Source organism: Pseudophryne corroboree, chromosome 2 (assembly GCF_028390025.1).
Source record: "Pseudophryne corroboree isolate aPseCor3 chromosome 2, aPseCor3.hap2, whole genome shotgun sequence".
In the NCBI taxonomy this organism is placed as follows: Eukaryota; Metazoa; Chordata; class Amphibia; order Anura; family Myobatrachidae; genus Pseudophryne; species Pseudophryne corroboree.
Window position 1 is genome coordinate 222,990,004 of NC_086445.1, and position 22,932 is coordinate 223,012,935.

At 43.3% G+C, this 22,932-nt stretch overlaps 1 protein-coding gene and 1 long non-coding RNA gene across 2 annotated transcripts in view; one reads left to right on the forward strand and one right to left on the reverse strand.

The window, feature by feature from the left end:
* Window positions 1-324: 324 nt before the first annotated feature.
* On the reverse strand, window positions 325-5,214 carry LOC135010597 (inhibin beta B chain-like). The gene is made up of 2 exons (XM_063952394.1): window positions 4,179-5,214; window positions 325-1,675 (listed from the first exon to the last, which is right to left on the reverse strand). The coding sequence occupies exons 1-2, from the start codon at window positions 4,543-4,545 to the stop codon at window positions 930-932; spliced, it is 1,113 nt and encodes a 370-aa protein (XP_063808464.1). The 5' UTR covers window positions 4,546-5,214; the 3' UTR covers window positions 325-929.
* A 5-nt stretch (window positions 5,215-5,219) lies between these two features.
* Window positions 5,220-22,932, forward strand: part of LOC135010613 (uncharacterized) — a 36,444-nt gene continuing 18,731 nt past the window's right edge. Inside the window, exon 1 of the long non-coding RNA XR_010209913.1 lies at window positions 5,220-5,526. This is a non-coding gene — a long non-coding RNA (uncharacterized LOC135010613). The remainder of the gene's footprint in view (window positions 5,527-22,932) is intronic.

Here is a 22,932-nt window from a genome sequence, read left to right on the forward strand (position 1 = left end):
TTGCGTCTGATCCTGGTGAAGTTATGAGCATGAGAGTTGAGCAAGAATCACCCGGGTTTTTATGGCGACCCCTGTTACCTCGGTCACAACCTGTCACTCACTTTGCGTATAAATAACTGTAACTGCCATCTCCAGTCACTCACTGTGAGAGCGCAGTACGTCTCTGTGCTGTACAACAGACGTTTCTTACCCACACAACCATCGGCATTGTATCCCCATATGAAGCAGTCCCTCTATGACATTAAAGGTCACTGAATCGCTGAAATCATAGACATTTTTTGTTCTGTTTTATTAAACAGTTTTAAGTAATAAAAATAATATTAATATACAAATATAATAGAAAATACAATACAACTTATTTTGTGCTCTAAAGTCTGGGAGAGCCATGAAAAAAACATAATCATCACATGATATTGACAATGACATTCAATTTTCAGAAAGTGGCAGATACAGTAAAACAGTTCTGTAGAATGGAGGCATTGCTCCAAAGTCTATGAAGTCTCCAACATTCTTTCCAGATTTTCAGCTTGGCACTTTTAGCACATAACATGAACTCTGGAAAACTGGATAGGTGCATGAAGTCCATGTCTTCAGTTAGCGTATTATCTTTGGTAGTGTGCATACAATTTTGTGATTGGAGGAATACCATACACAATCTTTTTCCACATGCATAGTGCTTGGAAACCTGGAAACAAGACATGCTTAGAGTGCTGGATTATTAGTCCATTAGCTATGCATACTAATCAGCATTAGCAAAGGTAGTTGCAAAACTGTCCAGTGGTCAAGTAATGTGAAGCTGTATGGTGACCTCCAAAACACCATGTGTGTTTCTCAAGTCATTTCACTTCTTATTTCTACAAGTCCATGATGCATACGAGACAAGCCAGCTTCTCTCTGTTTAAGTTAAAAGTGGAAGTAGCTGGTGTTTCTTAGCTGCACCCACATGCTTCAACAATCATATCAGGAATGTCAGTCTTGACAATGTTGTTATTTTTGTCAAAGTATAGTATGGACAGAGGCCGTCTCTTGGTGGGGACACAACAGGAACTCCCTGTTGTCTGGATATTGTTGGCTTTAATGAGATTTAAGACTGTGGTGTGGACTGAGGCAGCCATGCCAGGGGCACCAGCCACATGCGTAGGACAAAGACCCATGCAGTAATTTATTTGGTATCCATCAGGACTTATAATCCAATCATTCCATCCAATTTCTTTAAATTTGATATAATAGTCTTTCCTGCAGCAAAGGTTAGAGTTCTGATCGCAATTGAGGCTTCTCTTTGCAGCATGGTGGCTCTGCTCCCGTATCTTTGCTTGTGCTACGAGAAATGGCTGGTGGGAGTCATTGGTGTTGACCATGACTGGCATATCCTGGCAGCCCTCACAATCAAGCTCTAGTCTCAAACTTTTTTTTCCTTCATCAAAAAAAGTCTGGAGCATTTGTTTTAAGGGAAGTGTTTGCCAACCAGTCCATCTTGGCTCTAGGTATTTTTCCCAGATTAAAGTACGTTCACTGTTGGGACCTTGGAGCAAATATAATCTAACAGTTTGATTGGCTTGATTTGTTCTGTTGGATTTAAAGAAGACCCAGAGGTGAGCTTGGAGGACATGCACATTTTGCTCTTTATCTCTGGCAAACTGGAATGATAACGTTGTACTGGATTCATTGTTATATTCTGTAGAAAAAGAGATAATTTGTTAAATTCAACTTTTACAATTTTATGAAGACAATCTTATAATAACTATATAAGACAAAGAGGGTTAATTACAAAATGTATATAAAATCCAAAAACTCTGAGGGGTCAATCCTCTTACCCAATGCCTGCAAAGGTACCTGATATCGCACCACATGCAGCCCCTTTTAGTGCCCGACTCACAGATTTTTGCCTGCAGCTCCATAGGGGAAAATCCTTGAGTCAGCAGTACCATAAGTGTGCAATATGCTTACTGGCACCCACATTGTCTCTGCAGCTTTGTGTTTATCTCTTTGTTTGTTTGTTTGATTGTTTGTGTTTATTTGTTATAGTTTGGTTTATAATCCTGGACACCTTGTGTGAAGTTTTATATTAGTAAAATTCATATCTCCTATCTATTAACATTTTGGCTTGGCAGTCCTGATTTGATAGCACTGTCCCGAAAGTCAGCATATTTGTTGCGATATGTGGGAAGTTGGGAGGTGCTATCTATGGCTATCTATTCAGCAATCACAGCGGTTTATGATAGAGGGAAAGAGGTTTGGGAATGATCTAGTGCCTCATAAGTGCTAACACACCCCTGGGTACTCCAACCGGGATCAGGTCTGAAGATCGACAGTGACTAGGTCGACAATGTTTAGGTCGATTGTGCTATTAGACCGTTTCTGAATCAGTAAGCAGATACACCGCCAATGAATGGGGGCATAGACACATCCCTTTAGATGTGTGTCTGCATTACAGCAATGTGGTTGGAGTGGGTGTAGTTCATCAAATCGACAGTGTCTAGGTCGACAATGTTTAGGTCGACCACTATAGGTCGACAGTCACTAGGTCGACATGGATGGAAGGTCGACAGGGTTTCTAGGTCGACAGGTCTAAAGGTCGACATGAGTTTTTCACATTTTTTTTCTTTTTTTGAATTTTTTCATACTTAACGATCCACGTGGACTACGATTGGAACGGTAAAGTGTGCCGAGCGAAGGCACCATGCCCAAAGCATGGCGAGCGAAGCGAGCCATGCGAGGGGACGCGGTGCACTAATTTGGGATCCCGGTCACTCTACGAAGAAAACGGCACAAAAAAAATCCTCATGTCGACCTTTAGACCTGTCGACCTAGCACATGTCGACCTAGAAACCCTGTCGACCTTCCATCCATGTTGACCCAGTGACTGTCGACCTATAGTGGTCGACCTAAACATTGTCGACCTAGACACTGTCGATTTGATGAACCACACCCACTCCAACCACATTGCTGTAATGCAGACACACATCTAAAGGGATGTGTCTATGCCCCCATTCATTGGTGGTGTATCTGCTTACTGATTCAGAAACGGTCTAATAGCACAACATACAGTAGATGCATGATCTCACACATGTGACCTTTAATCCAATGTTATACTATGACATGCAAACGTGTTTGAAACTCTACCTGTGAAATGTACTCATATCTTTTTCATTTTATTGAAATTATAGTCTATTACATGGATATTTTTGAGTGGGTCTCACACTTTTTTACTAAAAATAATTATTCAGAGCATTTTGCCAGTTGTTTTCTTTCTGTAATTTGTGAGGATTACAGATCCTTAAACCATGTAGCACGTAGGCACCTAATTTGTCCATTAGATGTCACTGCTGTTTCTTTGGGTACCAAACAAAAATGTATGACACAGACCAGTTTATTACTCTACTGAATTAAATGTTTCATTTTCTACGTTTACTTAAATATAAGTGGCTAAATTAAATCTGAAATGTGTTCTACATAATTTGTGTGGCTATGACGCCTTATTGCAGAAGCATGCAAACATTGACTCCAGTTATTTGCTGAACTACAAGTCTCAGCATAACCTGCCTGTGTCTGGCTTTGTAGTCTTACAAGAGCTGGAGAGCATTCTGCTAAAGATGTACTATAAAGTAACGTCTACAGATCTGTACGTAAAGTGTAGGAGCTGCAACCAGAACGTTTGCATTCACCTCCTATTACAACATGACCTGTGCTGGGCACTGTTGTGTCTGGACGTCTGGTGTCACAGTTCCATCTGATATGAATGCACTACTCTAGACTCACTGTCGCAGGTTAGCAGTTCATACAGATACCGTGGATGACTACTGACACAAATAATGATCTTATAAACGGGATGCAACTAATATTTTACAGCAAAAGTTTACTTTCTATGTATCTTTCTCTTAATGTCAGTTTTCTAGTGATTATTTGCACGCAATGAATATAGAAATCATATAATACAAATAGCAATATAAATGTAATAACAATAACTAATGACAAGTTACTACATTAATATTACCATTAGCATTTCCTATATTGCCTTTATAGAATTGCTATATTCAAGTGATGTACATTTGTTCAGTGATTTAGCAACAACATCCTTTGTCTAAAGAAACATTTTATAAAATATAAATTTGCCAGATGTAGATAAAATGATCAATAGTATTAAGCCATATAGAACATACAATAAAACACACTCTTACCTGATTCTGCAAAGCTAATAATCTCATAGCTTTGTTGCTCAGTTGTCTCAGAAGTTTCTTTATTGCTGTCCCAGCTTGAAGAACCAAAAAGTCCTTCCATTCGTGGCTTTGTTAAATGCAGTCTGCGCAGAGCATTGACCACAGCACCCCTAGGAATGGGGTGTGTGATATTTGGTCTCTCCTTTAGATGTAGCTTCTGTAATATCTGTTGCTTGGCCACTTCTATCATCACCGCTTTGTCTTGCACTCCACAAGACGGACATTCACTTTTTCTGCTTCCACCTTGAGTTGATGCAGCCCAAGATGCACCTAGCAGGGTTAGCAAATAAAAACAGATACCTTCTTTGTGGGATAGAGAAGCCTTCATAGCAAATGTCTTCAAAAATAAAGGCGTAGGAAAAGGAGAAAGTTGTAAGGATGGCAATTGATGTATGTGTTAGGTATCTTCCACTAACACTTTCTTCAACTCCTCCGCAGTTGTGTGTCCTGCACAGCTACCATCCTCCTTTTAATAGAGATCTGGTCCAGCATTAGCTGTCATGTGGCTACTGAGTCTGGGATTAACTCCAAGACACCCCCTGCCGGTTGATAGGTCAAAGATGCAGAGTCACATTAATTATAGCTCCAGGTGGCTCCGAGAGGTTGGTCTTAGGTGAGTTTAGACTCTTACTTCAAACATCACTGTCCTGTGATGCTGCAGTCAAAGAGAGACATACAGTATGTCAGTTTTTAGTTCTTGCAAACTATAAACTTCTTTAAGTTTCAACCCACTTATATGTTATGTAGAGGTTTGCAGTAGAGATACTGAAATAGTCCCCAATCTGAAAGACAAAATCTCTTCTTCACTTTGCAGCTATTATAGCTGAACAGGTAATTAAAATCACTTCGGAATTCCACTAAGCCTCTCCCTCTTGTAACACTGCCCTATATACTGCAGCTGGGAATTACATTCTCTACCTCCTCCCCTTAGTGCCTGAATCTCTCATAAAGCTCCTGTACACAGTGGTTGTTAAATGTTATGTTCCCTTTTGGCAGAGTCAGGCATTTGGAAAACACAGCCTTTTCTTATCATAGATTGATTGCTTCACCCCTCCACTCTTATTTACACCCCCCTCCTTTTTCAAAACCAATAGCCACGTGGAGAACAAGGTACTTGTCCCAGGTCAGAGATGTGGAATCCAGAATGGATTAGAAAAAAATAAAGGCTTTAATTCCTTTCAACTATCATGATCATACAACTGACTTATTTTGGCCTCCAGCAAGCCCGGACTGCCTGAGTAATTAGTACCCGCTCCACCCGTCTCGGCGCCAGTGCTGATACCATGATATATCATGCCAGTCTCTTCAGGTGCAGTAATGCTTACGAACAGTGCAGTTTAATGCTGTGTTATGTGTGCTTGTTGCATTTCTTTCTTTCTTTCTTTTTTTTGCATTTCTGTACCTGTTTTAGTTTATAGTAAGTCTGTGATAGTTATTGCAAATCTCTGACAATGTGGAGCAGGGGAGTTACTGTTGTGCATACAGAGGGTGCCATTGCTAATGGGTCCGGAGACAAAGAGGGCACACCTCCACAGCACCAAGATCAAATCAGCATGGTGCTAATCAGTGCTGAATGGTGAGATAAGTGACACTGTAATGAACATAGAGAGAGACAGCCTAATAACTGCTCACCAAAATACTGTATTTAACACTGTAGTGAGGACTGTACAATGTGTAATTATGTGACATGGGGGCACTTAGTGTGGCATAGTGTTGTAATGGTTAGCATTACTGCTTCATAGCACTGAGGTCATGCGTTCGATTCCCACCATGGCCCTAACGGTGTGGAGTTTGTATATTCTCCCTGTGCTTGTGTATGTTTCCCTCGGGGTATTCCAGATTGCTCCCACAATCCAAAAATATACTGGTAGGTTAATTGGCTCCCAACAAAAATTAATCTTAGTGTGTAAGTTTGTGCATGTACATGTTTTTAGGACGGGTGGTCTTCAGGTTGCCGACTGTTGGGATCCCGGCGCACAGTATACCGGCGCCGGAATCCCGACAGCCGACATACCGACAGTTTATCTCCCTCGTGGGGGTCTACGACCCCCCTGGAGGGAGAATAAATACCGTGGCGCGCGCGCCACTGAGCCCACAAGGGGCTCATTTGCACTCGCCACACTGTCGGTATGCCGGCGGTCGGGCTTCCGGCGCCGGTATGCTGGTCGCCGGGAGCTCGGCCGCCAGCATACCATACCACACCCTTTAGAACAGACTAGATGTGCCAAGGGGTTTTTATCTGTCATCAAATTTTGTGTTGCTTTGTTCTATGTTACAATGTGGCATAATGTGAGTTGGGGGCACTACAGTGTGGCATTGTCACGATCCGGGTATCTGGACGCCATTACTTACCCTTCAGATGCCTCCTAAGGCTGGCTCAGCGTTCCAGGACCGGATCCCGCTGTTCCTGAGTTTCCACATGCAGAATGTCAGAGTGGTGATTTCATCAGCCGCGGCCTCCGCTGTGCCCGCGTGGTTAAATGTGCGCTTGTCAGTCTGGCGTCTCCTGTCTCCTGTGGCCGGCGTCGCCATTACTGTTTCAATTCTCACATGGATTACAAACCAAACTTCCCTCCAAGTGTCTGCATGGGCGCAGCCATCTTGGATTTTGTCATCTGAGCATTTCCACCAATCTGCTGTCTGTATTGTTGATTTGCATAATTGCCTAGCCAACCCCTTCCTTGCTGCAGGTATAAGTAAGCTGTGCCTGAGCAAGGAAGGCGTCAGTGCTTTGGTTGTCTAACCTAGTTCCAGTTTGTCTCTCTCCTGTGGTTGTCTTCCAGGTTCCAGCTCCTGTCTCCAGACTTCTGCTATAGAGACCCGCACCAGCATTCCATCTGCGGTGTAGCCTGACTCTCCGATCCATTCTGGACTCACCTGTTTCCAGTTACAACAATCACCTGCTTCCAGCCCAGCTTCCAGCAGTGTACAGCTTCTCTTAAAGGGCCGGTGTCCTTTCTGCAGTTTACCACTCTCCACCGGTATTATTATTTCACCGCTCTCAAACTCCAAACTTCATCAATCACCTGCTTCCAGCCCAGCTTCCAGCAGTGTACAGCTTCTCTTAAAGGGCCGGTGTCCTTTCTGCAGTTTACCACTCTCCACCGGTATTATTATTTCACCGCTCTCAAACTCCAAACTTCATTATTATTTCATCGCTCTCAAGTTCGTTTATTATTTAACTGGTTCCAGCCAGTATCCACTCCGTACCAACAACAGTCTGGTTCCAGCCAGTATCCACAGCAGCCGTTTTACCTTCAGCAGCCCAGCCTTTCCTGGAACATCAGCTGGTACGATCCTGGGTTCTCTCCATTGCTACAGTCAGGCCTGGTAAGGACTTTCCAACTAGAAGATTATAAGAACTGTCTCACACTACCAGTGCCTGTGGCCCTTGCCACCCTGTAGTACCCAGGAATTGTATTTATCCTCTGTTGACTTTTATGTTTCCTTTTACTGCTGCTGTGTTACGGAGTTTGTCATAATAAACATCATTGACTTTTATCCTGGTTGTCGTGGTCACGCCTTCGGGCAGTTATTCTACATGTTACTTACATGTCTAGGGGTCTGATACAACCTCCCAGGTTCCGTTACATCTCAGCCCCTACAACTGAGGCTGCCTCCCGTCAGCTCAGGCCCTCAGTTGTGACAGTAAGCACTGACTTTGTAGCTACATTCAGGCGCATCTTCGACGAGCCAGGCCGGGTAACTTCAGCTTCGTCTGAGATTCTCCGTTTACGCCAGGGAACACGTACTGTGGGACAGTATCTTATACAGTTTAAAATCCTGGCATCCGAACTGGCATGGAACGACGAGGCCCTGTATGCTGCATTCTGGCATGGCTTATCAGAACGCATCAAGGATGAGTTAGCTACCAGAGACTTGCCCTCTAAGTTGGATGAGCTAATTTCTCTTTGCACGAAGGTTGATCTACGTTTCAGAGAGAAAGCAACTGAGCGAGGAAGATCATCTACTCCTAAATCTTCTGCTCCTCCTCCTCGTCAACCATCTCCATCCAAGGATGAGCCTATGCAAATTAGTCGTTCTCGTCTATCTCCCGCTGAGCGCCGAAGACGTCTCTCTGAGTCTCTCTGTCTCTACTGTGCAGCTCCGTCGCACACTATCAATGCCTGTCCCAAACGTCCGGGAAACTCCAGATCCTAGCTCGCCAAGGAGAGGGCCGGCTAGGAGTAATGATCTCCTCTCCATCTCCTCATGACTGTAACCTCCCAGTGTCGCTCCAAATTGCTCAACGTTACAGGAACGTCATTGCCCTCCTTGATTCCGGAGCAGCTGGGAATTTCATAACCGAAGCTTATGTTAAACGGTGGTCCCTACCCACCGAGAGACTGTCCTCGTCCATCTCTTTGACTGCCGTGGATGGCAGCAAGATTTTTGACGCAGTCATTTCCTTAAGGACTCTTCCAGTTCGTCTGAGAGTGGGAGTTCTTCATTCTGAGTATATTTCTTTTTTAGTGATTCCAAGAGCCACACATCCAGTGGTTTTAGGCCTTCCATGGCTCCGTCTCCACAACCCATCAATTGACTGGACGACTACGCAAATACTGGCATGGGGTCCCTCCTGTGCTGAGACTTGTTTAGCCAAAGTTCTTCCTGTTTGTTCTTCCTTCCCCAGGTCATCTGATGTTCCGCCTCCTCCATATCAAGACTTCACGGACGTGTTCAGTAAAGCCTCTGCTGATATCCTTCCTCCTCATAGAGAATGGGACTGCCCAATCGACCTCATTCCAGGGAAGGTTCCACCGCGAGGCCAAACTTATCCGTTGTCTCTGCCTGAGACACACTCCATGGAAGAATACATCAAAGAGAACCTGGCGAAGGGTTTCATCCGACCATCTTCTTCTCCAGCCGGCGCAGGCTTCTTCTTCGTTAAGAAGAAAGACGGTGGTCTGCGTCCGTGCATCGACTACAGAGGTCTGAACGACATTACCGTCAAGAACCGATACCCTTTACCCCTGATTACCGAGCTCTTTGATAGAGTTAGTGGTGCAACTATTTTCACAAAGCTGGACTTGAGGGGTGCCTACAATCTCATCCGAATCCGTGAGGGTGACGAGTGGAAGACCGCCTTTAACACCCGTGACGGACATTATGAGTACCTCGTCATGCCCTTCGGATTGAGCAATGCTCCAGCAGTCTTCCAGCACTTCGTGAATGAGATTTTCAGGGACATCTTGTACCGCCATGTCGTGGTTTATCTAGACGACATCCTCATCTTTGCTAATAATCTCGAAGATCATCGTTTCTGGGTAAAAGAGGTTCTTTCCCGTCTCCGTGTCAATCACCTCTATTGTAAATTGGAGAAGTGTGTGTTTGAAGTTAAAACCATTCCGTTTCTAGGTTACATTGTGTCCGGTTCCGGACTGGAGATGGATCCTGAGAAACTCCAAGCAATCCAGAATTGGCCTATACCCTTAAGCCTCAAAGGGGTCCAGAGGTTCTTAGGGTTCGCCAATTATTATAGAAAATTTATACGAGACTTTTCCACCATTGTGGCGCCTATCACTGCATTAACCAAGAAAGGTGCTAATCCGTCCAAGTGGTCCGAGGAAGCTACACAGGCCTTTCACCTTCTGAAGCAACGGTTCATCTCTGCACCAGTTCTGAAACAGCCCGACACCGACTCTCCTTTTATCTTAGAGGTAGATGCCTCCTCCGTTGGAGTAGGAGCAGTGTTATCCCAGAGGGCCAAAGATGGACATCTACATCCTTGCAGTTTCTTCTCCCGGAAGTTCTCCCCAGCTGAGCGCAACTATGCCATTGGCGATCAGGAGTTGCTAGCCATCAAGCTCGCTCTGGAGGAGTGGAGATACCTGTTGGAGGGAGCTTCCCACTCAATCACCATTCTTACCGACCACAAAAATCTTTTATATCTCAAAGGCGCACAATGTCTGAATCCTCGTCAGGCCAGATGGGCACTTTTCTTCTCTAGGTTTGACTTTAAACTCCAGTTCTGTCCGGGTTCTCAGAATCGTAAGGCCTATGCCCTTTCCCGCTCATGGGAGCAAGAAAATGAGTCCGAGTCTGCAGACAAGCATGCTATTATTAATCCGTTGGCATTCTCCACGGTAGGGATAGACTCTACGCCTCCACCAGGGAAAAGTTTTGTTAAGCCAGTTCTAAGGAAGAAGCTCATGCATTGGGCCCATGCTTCCCGTTTTGCTGGACATACAGGCATTCAGAAAACCCTTGAATTTATTTCTAGGTCCTACTGGTGGCCAACTCTGAAGAAGGACGTTATGGAATTTATTGCCTCCTGCCCAAAGTGTGCCCAACACAAAGTCTCCCGCCAGTCGCCTGCGGGGCAACTGGTTCCATTATCTGTTCCCCGTCGACCTTGGACCCATTTGTCGATGGACTTTGTTTCCGATCTACCTATCTGCAACAAGTTTAATACCATCTGGGTGGTAGTTGACCGGTTCACCAAGATGGCACATTTCATCCCTCTCACCGGTCTTCCGTCAGCTTCCAAGTTGGCTCAAGTGTTTATACAAGAGATCTTCCGACTTCACGGTCTTCCTGAAGAGATCATCTCGGATCGTGGAGTACAATTTGTAGCCAAATTTTGGCGAAGTTTGTGTCAAGCCCTCCAAGTCAAGTTAAAGTTTTCCACGGCTTGCCATCCTCAGACCAATGGTCAAACCGAGAGGGTGAATCAGGACTTGGAGGCCTTCCTCCGTATATATGTGTCTTCCTCTCAAGATGACTGGGTTCAACTCCTTCCTTGGGCCGAGTTCAGCCACAACAATCAATACCATTCCTCATCTTCTTCTACACCATTCTTCATTAATTATGGATTCCACCCTAAAGTCCCAGAATTCCAACCGCTTCCCGCAACTTCTGTTCCAGCAGTGGATGTCACCTTGCGTCAGTTTTCAAATAACTGGAGGAACGTCCGCGCAGCCCTGCTTAAAGCCTAATTCAGGTATAAGAAGTTTGCCGATAGAAAGCGTAGAGCGGTTCCTGCCCTCAAGGTGGGTGATCGTGTGTGGCTGTCCACGAAGAATTTGAGGTTGAGAGTTCCCAGCATGAAATTTGCACCTCGCTACATCGGACCCTTCAAGATTGAACAAGTCATCAATCCTGTTGCCTACAGGTTACAGTTACCATCCTTCTTGAAAATACCCAGGACATTTCATGTTTCTTTGTTGAAACCGCTGATCCTGAATCGGTTTCATTCCGCACTTCCTCCAGCTCCCAAAGTTCAGACTCAACGGGGAGTCGAGTACGAGGTGGCCAAGATTTTGGACTCACGTTTCCGTTACGGTCAGTTACAATACCTCATTGACTGGAAGGGGTATAGTCCTGAAGAACGCTCTTGGACCAATGCCTCAGACGTCCATGCTCCTGCCTTGGTCCAAAATTTCCACGCAAAGTTTCCTTTAAAGCCTAAGAAGTGTCCTGGGGCCACTCCTAAAGGGGGGGGGGTGCTGTCACGATCCGGGTATCTGGACGCCATTACTTACCCTTCAGATGCCTCCTAAGGCTGGCTCAGCGTTCCAGGACCGGATCCCGCTGTTCCTGAGTTTCCACATGCAGAATGTCAGAGTGGTGATTTCATCAGCCGCGGCCTCCGCTGTGCCCGCGTGGTTAAATGTGCGCTTGTCAGTCTGGCGTCTCCTGTCTCCTGTGGCCGGCGTCGCCATTACTGTTTCAATTCTCACATGGATTACAAACCAAACTTCCCTCCAAGTGTCTGCATGGGCGCAGCCATCTTGGATTTTGTCATCTGAGCATTTCCACCAATCTGCTGTCTGTATTGTTGATTTGCATAATTGCCTAGCCAACCCCTTCCTTGCTGCAGGTATAAGTAAGCTGTGCCTGAGCAAGGAAGGCGTCAGTGCTTTGGTTGTCTAACCTAGTTCCAGTTTGTCTCTCTCCTGTGGTTGTCTTCCAGGTTCCAGCTCCTGTCTCCAGACTTCTGCTATAGAGACCCGCACCAGCATTCCATCTGCGGTGTAGCCTGACTCTCCGATCCATTCTGGACTCACCTGTTTCCAGTTACAATAATCACCTGCTTCCAGCCCAGCTTCCAGCAGTGTACAGCTTCTCTTAAAGGGCCGGTGTCCTTTCTGCAGTTTACCACTCTCCACCGGTATTATTATTTCACCGCTCTCAAACTCCAAACTTCATCAATCACCTGCTTCCAGCCCAGCTTTCAGCAGTGTACAGCTTCTCTTAAAGGGCCGGTGTCCTTTCTGCAGTTTACCACTCTCCACCGGTATTATTATTTCACCGCTCTCAAACTCCAAACTTCATTATTATTTCATCGCTCTCAAGTTCGTTTATTATTTAACTGGTTCCAGCCAGTATCCACTCCGTACCAACAACAGTCTGGTTCCAGCCAGTATCCACAGCAGCCGTTTTACCTTCAGCAGCCCAGCCTTTCCTGGAACAGCAGCTGGTACGATCCTGGGTTCTCTCCATTGCTACAGTCAGGCCTGGTAAGGACTTTCCAACTAGAAGATTATAAGAACTGTCTCACACTACCAGTGCCTGTGGCCCTTGCCACCCTGTAGTACCCAGGAATTGTATTTATCCTCTGTTGACTTTTATGTTTCCTTTTACTGCTGCTGTGTTACGGAGTTTGTCATAATAAACATCATTGACTTTTATCCTGGTTGTCGTGGTCACGCCTTCGGGCAGTTATTCTACATGTTACTTACATGTCTAGGGGTCTGATACAACCTCCCAGGTTCCGTTACATCTCAGCCCCTACAACTGAGGCTGCCTCCCGTCAGCTCAGGCCCTCAGTTGTGACAGGCATAATGTGAACTAGGGCACTAATATGGAGCATACAATGTGAAATTAATGCACTATTATGGAGCATAACTATCTCTGCACATGTTATATCTGCATGGTTTTGCCCTTTAGAGGAAGATTTTGCTTTTCCAATCAACCTTGAATTAGGACCTGTATCTTGTATCTCTCTCTTTAGTATTCCGTAGCTCCACCATTACATGTAATTTCTTCAAGGCATTGCCTATTATGCCCAGTGTAAACCTATGTAGTGGGCACAAGATAGCTATCTTTGGAAACCCCACCCCCCAGTGCCCTGCTGTCAGGCAGACTACAATTGTTATCAGTCAGGACCATAAGTTACAGCCCCAGGATGCAATGAGCTGAAAAGGGAAGTGAGAAAGGGGTGGAGCCTAAAAAACATGTGATAATTGGTATCCATAGGGGGCTGAAGGTTTCAGGCAGAGAGAGGCATGCTTTCCTGAGAGAGGAGGGAGCAGAAAAGCAGAGTCAGGGCTGAAGGTTCCAGTGAGAGGCAGAGAGATTAGTACCTCTCCTATGGTGGGATGAACTAATAGGAAAATGTGGCCAAACCCCGTAAATGGCTGTTTGCGCACTTTGGCTGCATTGTCCATATATACTAAGCGCAGGAATGCGATGCATTCTCGGGCTTGGCTGCGGTGGGCAGTGGCGTCGAGATGGGGGGGGGGCGTGGATCGGTTACAAATTTCCATGGTCTGGGCTGCTAGTGGGGCCCAGCGGGGGCCCATGTCCGTTACCTCCCCAGTATACCTGTGCTGTTGGCGGTGGCAGCAGTGGCGCCATCTACCCGGTGATCTCTTCGAGAAGATGGCGCCACACATAGAAAGCAAAGACTCTGGCACTGTGCCTGAGTCTTTGCTCTCTAGTGACCAGCGTCATCTTCATTGGGAAGATGGCACTGACTGGAGAGGAGGGACTTGTGTATGCACAGATGGACTACTGGGGCCATAACCTGTAAGTCCCAACATCGCAAAGGACAGATCTTATCGGAAAGCTCTCCTTTTATGATATTAATTGCATATGTAAGTACATATGTGATTGGAAAATACTCGATAATTAGCACTCTCCTTAATAGGTTCATTCACCTCAATACATTAGTACATAACCAGATAAATAATGGGGTTTTAGTTCATGAATTGTACAATGCATTTAAGCTTGCAGCCCAACATCAAGGGACCCCATTTCGCTGCAATTCCTACTCTATCACAAATTTTTCACATAGATTTTTTCATAGATACAGTACTTTGGAAACCTGGCAACTGCTATCTCATAGGAAAACAATGTGCTTATCTGGTTTAAAGCTCACCTGCCAATAGACTTTTGGCTTTTAAAGGTAAGGCAGGCACCAACACAACTCCACATATGTGCATACCTGGTTTAAAGCTCACCTGCCAGCTAACTTATGGCTTTTAAAGGTGAGACAGTCAGCAACACACCAAAGAAGCAGCTGACACAGGTTTAAAGTAAATGAGCCTAGAAAGGGGTGCATGCCTTACCTTTAAAAGCCAAAAGTCTTTGGCAGGTGAACTTTAAACCAGATAAGCACATTTGTTTTTCCTATAAGACAGCAGTTGACAGGTTTCCAAAAAATCTATGAAAAAATCTATGTGAAAAATTTGTGATAGAGTAGGAATTGCAGCAAAATGGGGTCGCTTGATGTTTGGCTGCAAGCTTAAATGCATTGTACAGTTCATGAACTAAGAGCTCATTATTGATTTAGTTATGTATTAATGTATCGAGGTGAAGGAACCTATTAAGGAGAGTGCTGGGTTCTCGGTATATATATATATTTGAGCAGGTGGTCATAACCCACTCCACCCCAACTAGGGGTGGAGAGTGCATGTGTAAACCCCATGCCTGGGAATGGCGAGTGCGGTGTTTTTTTTTTTATATATATATATATATATATATATATATATATATATATATATACATATTTTCACCGAAGTGAAAAGGGGCACTCACTAATACGCTTTATCTGTGCTTAAAACATGTATTTTATTCACATAAATTCTCTACTGCCAATGGTGTTGAAGTTTCAATCTCTCAACAAGATCTTTATCAAAACATGCTTAATGTACAATATCCACTACTTGGATGGTGATGCAGCAATAAGTAGATCCATATTGTATATATAGTCCTTCAACAGAGAACATCAGGTGTAAAGTTAATGTCACAGTGGAACTGTCAGCATTCTAATGATTATCATCCAGCCATAATGTACCATGCATTACACACTAAGCATGTCTTGATATAGAGCTTGTTGAGAGATCGAAACGTTGACACCATTGGCAGTAGAGAATTTATGTGAATATTAAGCACAGATAAAGTGTATTAGTGAGTGCCCCTTTTCCCTTAGATGAAAATATGTGTATATACTAGTGGACCTATATCTTAGGCCCACTGTGAGCACCCTCCGATTAATTTTCAAATGGATGAGAGTGCGGGACTTTTGAAAAAGTAAATATATCTATATATATATATATCTATATATATATATCTATATATATATAGTATATATATTTTATATTTTATACACACGCATTTATAGAACACTGCAAGAAAATGGATTTGGACACTAATCCTCTTTATACCACATTCATGCACTCAACCCAAGAACTTGCAGCCATTCAGCCACAATACCCCTCATTAAATAACACATTTCAATATACTGCCACACCCAGGACTCAACCCCACAACCTGCTGCATCCCAGCCAAATACCCCACGACCGAGCCACTTGATTCTGCATAAAAACTATAAGTTTCTAACTATATGAAGCTACCTGTACCCTGTAAAAAAAATTACCAGCACCATAATCGGGCAGATCCATGCAGTGTGCAGTCACATATGTCTTTTGCATCAACACTACATAGATCTGCCCAGCCACAGCGCTGATCACCCCTTCACAAAGTACAAGGTAAGCTTCAAATAGGTAGAACTCTCCAGCTTAGTATTCTCGAGCTTTCTATGCAAGGGCAGAAAGCTCAATGAATAGAGTGTCCAACTGCAATGTCATAGGCAATGGGTTAGAATCCCGGGCACATCAGCATCCCAAAATGTAATAAAGGACAGTGCAACTGAACATCAATGAGCTCTCAAGTCAAGTTCATGAATTCTGTATAGACATTAGTGATGGAAGAGGTGGGGGTAGGAGACAGGGGCGGTCAGGAGATGCTGGGCTTCAAAAAGGGGGGAAGCTGCAAGAGAAAGTAATTAGATAATGCTGCCAACAGCGCCCCCTACCCTGCAGCTCACTCACACCTAGTTACAGCCCTTTCTGGATGTACCATATCGCAGAATCAATGTTTTGTACATCCTGCCTCTCAGAGGGTAAAGAGTAGAAGGACAGCATCCAGAGAATTTGGAGCACAAATTGCAGGAAGACTGGGTGAGGAGTCTCACTGCTATATAAAGGATCACCCAGAGGAGCTGGTTCCAGAGTTTTCAGAAAGAGTAAGCACTGACTACTACAGAGGGTGGAGGGAGAGATAGCCATTGGAGGGATTTAAACTGGATGCGCCTGAGAAGTGTAATTGATTGGTTTATTATTTGTGCTGGGATTATAAATACTGAGATTGCCACTAGGGAGAAGATCGATAGAGATAGTGGGGATTAGCCATCAAGATGTTGTATGTGTGTGCATACTGTGGATATGCCCTGGACACTTGGTATGCCAGAGTTTACTTGCTGCCGGAGAGGCTGCATGCATGTCCCCTCCCCTCTTCATACGCCCATGTCGCCGCCGTTGTGGGGTAGTGACGAGGCCAGGATCTCCATGAGATGAAAGAGATTTCCTGGCCTCTTTGTTGTGTCTGCGGCAGCCAACTTGCATGACCCCATGGGGCTGAGGAGCTGGCCAATGGAGTTGCAGATGATCAGATGCTGTGTCCTAGAACGTAGATCAAATCACTAATGCAAGCAGGAGGGTTGACGCATCCTGCTGGATTAACATATAACTGCTATCACTGCTGCTTCCATGTAAGCAGCAGCGACAGCAGCTTCAACTACATCTGAATTAGGCCCAGTATGAGCAGATTTATATTGTTTTAAGGTTAAAATACATAATGCATTTGTGTTTATCTAAGTAGTGTTTTATATAATTAACCTAACAAATTGCTACAGTTTTGTTCTAGTTGCTTTTTTTGCAATTCCCTTTTTCTTCAACAAAACAGAGAAAAATGTAAGTAATATAAGCTATAATTAAGAAATCTGTAACCATACAGTACATTTTACTAATGTAATTTTTTTTTTACCCTATGGGGGGTGGGGAGAATGCTTTAGATTAGCAAGCACATATTTGTGTATTTATGTCAGTAGTCTCGCCTCTTTAAGTAAACTCCAGTAAATTCTAGCTGATAGCAAATTGTTTATCCCTCTGTCTAGAGAACAAAGTGGGCGTTATACCAATTCTTATCAAATTTTACAAGCTATTTAAAAGTCCTCTTGGAGTAATGTAAAATGGATAAATGAGACACTTAAATGATCCACTTGCTTTAACCTTTAGGAAGCTGGACCTCTAACAGTCAGTCCTGGAACAAATGTCGCCCATCTCTCTAGAAGGAAAATAAGTATGTTATTGCCTGTTGCCTCATTGCCCACTGTAGTAGGGGAAACCTAGAACCACAACCATCTCCCAGGATAAGGAACACTAGGGACTAACCAATCATTGACAAGGGTACGTGTTACATCATCACTAGTGCAAACGCCTTAGACAGACATACTTTTGTCATCTATGAGAACTTGCATGCTCGGATGATGTCTATCTGTAGTGCCTGTCAGTCAATACTCATTCAGGCTACATGGGTCAACACATGGGGAACATGCGTGGGAAGGATATTATTATTATTATTTTTTCTTTCTCCAAATAGGACTCAAGGGGGAAGATATATTATATCACATGAAAAAAAAACGCCTAATTTCCATGGATCATGGAGGGCTCCCTGTCCAGCTCTCTACCTGATTATATCAATAACAACTTGCGCTGAAATGCGTCAGCATAGTCCCGTCCCCTGCTTTGCAATGTCAGTAATGCGGGCATTGCATAGCGGGGGCGGGGACGCGATGATGCAATCGCGTCCCCACAACCCCAGACCACCCCCTTTTTCAGATCCCCACCCCCTGTTGAGCTAACTTGGCTGCACCCTTCTGGAGGCAGCAGGCAGAAAGTTGGCAAGTATATATTACAATTCTCTTACAAACCTATGGAGACTGCACTCCTGAACAAAAATAAAGGGTTCGAGGCAGGTAGCTCAGTTATCTGCTGTGTATCGCTGGTCATACGTATGGGTAATCCTTCAAAAGCCATTTGTTTTTGGAAGAATTGCCTCAGTCAGGGGCAAACACAGGATTAAGTCAGGGGGGTTTCCATGTGTGTATGTACGTATATATATGTATACTGTATGTTTATGTATATGTAAATGCTGATTTACTTACAGGACTAAAAGCAATACTTTAAAACACACTCAATACACTTTAAAATTGAGCCGCTGCGGCCGCTGTATGCAATCCTTAACCTACGTACTTATAACTCAGTTAGCGTACAAAGTCCCGTACCGTGTATGCACTTTGCGTACTAACGCCGCGACGGACGTACAAAGTACACGCGGTGCATACACACACAACGACACGCTGTGAGCACTATGCAGCTTCACGTGTGTCTGAGATACACTTACAAATCTAGCAGAGAAAGAGACACGACACAATTTGTATTTAAGAAGTTGGGATCCGACCCGCCAACATATAATTGATAAAAGGGGGTTACAACAAATATACAATTACAATAAGAGAAAAGAGGCTACAATACAATGGTACATACATTTGGTTTCGCCAGCGCCGCACGGTCCCGGTGCTCAGATCAATCAGGCATGATGACCTTTCAGAGAAAGAGATTACCGACCGGCTAGGCAGCTTGGCTTTTTATACAGTTGATCAAAACATAATACAATAGACACTGTATGCTCTTCTTCCATTGGTTCGGGGGTGGGACATATCCTGTGCACCGGGGATCATTGGTCAGCTCAAGCAGTGGGCGATGGCTAAGACTTGAGATGTGATTTCTGTTTGCATCTGAGTTCCCGCCCCATGACCAGTTAAACCCCTCACATTAATCATACATAAATCTGGTATTATTAATAACTTATTGTTGCAATATGTGACAATATTCTTATACCCACCAGATTAATGACTCTGAACAATATGATCCCACACATGATATGATTTTCCATTTCCAGCCTTAAGATATACACATATCTATATATATATCTATATATAGCATATATAGCATATAGAACCGGCACTCTCCTCTCATATAAACTTTGCTCCGGTGCCCTCTGAAAATGATCAATAATCCAAATACCTTATACAAGCAGCGGCACTCAGAGACTTTTAAAAGTGAAACAAATATGAAGATTTAATCCATGTTACAGTGTGTCCAGGCCAACGTTTCGGGGCACACCCGCCCCTTTGTCAAGGTGAACCAAAAGTGACTAAAACAAACAAACACAGTACCTTATATTGTGAAGAAGACCCGCTGGTGGGAAGCAACGCGGCCGAAGGCGGACTGTGCGTCTCGCCCGGCCGTCTCAGGTGCGGTGATGCCATCAGTGCGCCGTAGAGTCCTCCGTCCATGCGCCGTTGGCCTCCTGCGTTACCTAGGGAACCAGGACGCCGTCGTAGCCCCTGCTTCCGCTGCATCGCGTCTCCATGGAAACCCGGTTTACACTGGTGCCCGGCTGCCGGACTGTCCTCCGTACTCGCCGCACTGACGACCCTGTGCAAAACACATAAATACAAACATATCTGGCACTATTGCAAACTAATGAACTTGAAAAATGTTACCTTGCACCTGAACATTCTATTTGTATGAGTAGTTACCAAGTTCCACGTTGCTAATGCTGTTAATATTGCAGAATGCTTATATTGATCTGGCATATATATACTCCTATTGTGTCATGATATTCAACTACTGTATATACTAAAACATATAGGTATACTTATAAACTAAAGTGCATTCCACTGCATTCCACTGTATCATGTCATTTAGGCCCTTGGGCCTTATGGTGTCCAGTTTGTACATCCATCTAGTTTCCATACGCAGTCCCAAAGAGGATCAGAGGGGGTGACAGACATGGACAATTACTGCGTATGGAAACTAGATGGATGTACAAACTGGACACTATAAGGCCCAAGGGCCTAAATGACATGATACAGTGGAATGCACTTTAGTTTATAAGTATACCTATATGTTTTAGTATATACAGTAGTTGAATATCATGACACAATAGGAGTATATATATGCCAGATCAATATAAGCATTCTGCAATATTAACAGCATTAGCAACGTGGAACTTGGTAACTACTCATACAAATAGAATGTTCAGGTGCAAGGTAACATTTTTCAAGTTCATTAGTTTGCAATAGTGCCAGATATGTTTGTATTTATGTGTTTTGCACAGGGTCGTCAGTGCGGCGAGTACGGAGGACAGTCCGGCAGCCGGGCACCAGTGTAAACCGGGTTTCCATGGAGACGCGATGCAGCGGAAGCAGGGGCTACGACGGCGTCCTGGTTCCCTAGGTAACGCAGGAGGCCAACGGCGCATGGACGGAGGACTCTACGGCGCACTGATGGCATCACCGCACCTGAGACGGCCGGGCGAGACGCACAGTCCGCCTTCGGCCGCGTTGCTTCCCGCCAGCGGGTCTTCTTCACAATATAAGGTACTGTGTTTGTTTGTTTTAGTCACTTTTGGTTCACCTTGACAAAGGGGCGGGTGTGCCCCGAAACGTTGGCCTGGACACACTGTAACATGGATTAAATCTTCATATTTGTTTCACTTTTAAAAGTCTCTGAGTGCCGCTGCTTGTATAAGGTATTTGGATTATATATATATATATATATCTATATATATATCTATATATATATATATATATATATATATATATACAGGTTGAGTTTCCCTTATCCAAAATGCTTGGGACCAGAGGAATTTTGGATATCGGATTTTTCCGTATTTTGGAATAATTGCATACCATAATGAGATATTATGGTGATGGGACCTAAATCTAAGCACAGAATGCATTTATGTTACATATACACCTTATACACCCAGCCTGAAGGTAATTTTAGCCAATATTTTTTATAACTTTGTGCATTAAACAAAGTGTGTGTACATTCACACAATTCATTTATGTTTCATTTACACCTTATGCACACAGCCTGAAGGTCATTTAATACAATATTTTTATTAACTTTGAGTATTAAACAAAGTTTGTGTACATTGAGCTATCAAAAACAAAGGTTTCACTATCTCAGTCTCGCTCAAAAAAGTCAGTATTTCGGAATATTTTCCGTATTTCGGAATATTTGCATATGGGATACTCAACCTGTATATATATATATATATCTATCCATACATATATATATATATATATCGGCAAAGAAAAGATTTCCCCAGGGAGCTAGTGATATTCTTTGGTATATCGAACATTTTCACTTATACAATAAAACAGTCATGAGAAATAGTCTTATTTATTTTATAAAATACAGTAAAATAAGCTGTATCACAATGTGTCCAAAGTGACAATAAACGATGTTTCGTACAGATATTTGTGTTGGTAACAATTAATTTCAGTCACATATCGACATGATGATTAATCCTCCTTGAAGGAATGACAAAATCGCTGTCTTAACCAACGCGTTTCGTCTTACAGACTTCATCAGGGGTTTATTATAATCAAAGGATCACAATATGGACAAGCAACTTTAGCGTGTCTTCAAAAGGTAATTAAAACACTTAAAAAGTGGTATCGAACTAGATTTCACCACATGGAATATCATTTGGACAGATTATTAGATGTAACCCATTCAATGTATTATCCACTGAAATAAACTTGGTTTGGAGATTTCAAAATGCAATTGTATTCAAACCAATTATATTGAAACTAGCTCGTAGGGCAGCTTTTCATTAAATCACATCCAAGCGTGGATTTAACACAAGACAGATAACTGTAATCGTACCTCTCCACATTCAGCAATGCTCCTAGCTGCTGTATGTATATACATACATACACATACATTTTCCTGTTATTACAATTTGTTAGGGAACATATATATATATATATATATATATATATATATATATATACACACACACACATTTCCAAGAGTTCAGACCATGACTGTTATTACCTTGGCTATCTAAATGTCTGGTTTGTAATTTGTCAGCTATTGCTAATTGAGTTTCTCTTCAGTCAAACTAGGTTCCTGGATATTGTCTTTTTATTTGTCCTGTCTTCAGATAAGACAATGACAATCCAGTATTTATTGTCTTCGACAGATACTGGACAACTCTAGAACAATTGGGGTAACCAAAGGTATTTGCCTTCTTCATAGGATTTCAAAGCTTTGCGTAAACAAGGCCGTCTGGTACATTGAATTAGAGTTTCTAGGAGGATAATTTATGTGTGAACCATCTTCTTGCTATTAGAAGGATGAGCAGACAGTGGGTGATTTATGCATTATATGGATTAAATATATGATATGTCTTTGTGGCTTTTCCATGCGAGTACAAATGCTACCGTAATTACTCATACCACACGCTAACACGCATGACCGCGTGAGTTAATAATGCCAAATTGATTTCTCACAAATATTTAAAATGCCCGCTCTAATATATATTGCAGACGCCAGGCACATCTTATTACCATATACGATAAAAGTGCGCTGTACATCGCAAACGCTGTATCCCTTAAGAGAAAACAATACACCCACACATTATCTGAGTCCCAAAGCTCATTGATGTATACATTTGTTATTAAAAAGGATATGCAGGAATGAAAGATATACCTTACACACACTTAGATACACTTTAAACCTTCGCCGTAATGCAATGCAATGATATTACACCTTAAACCTTA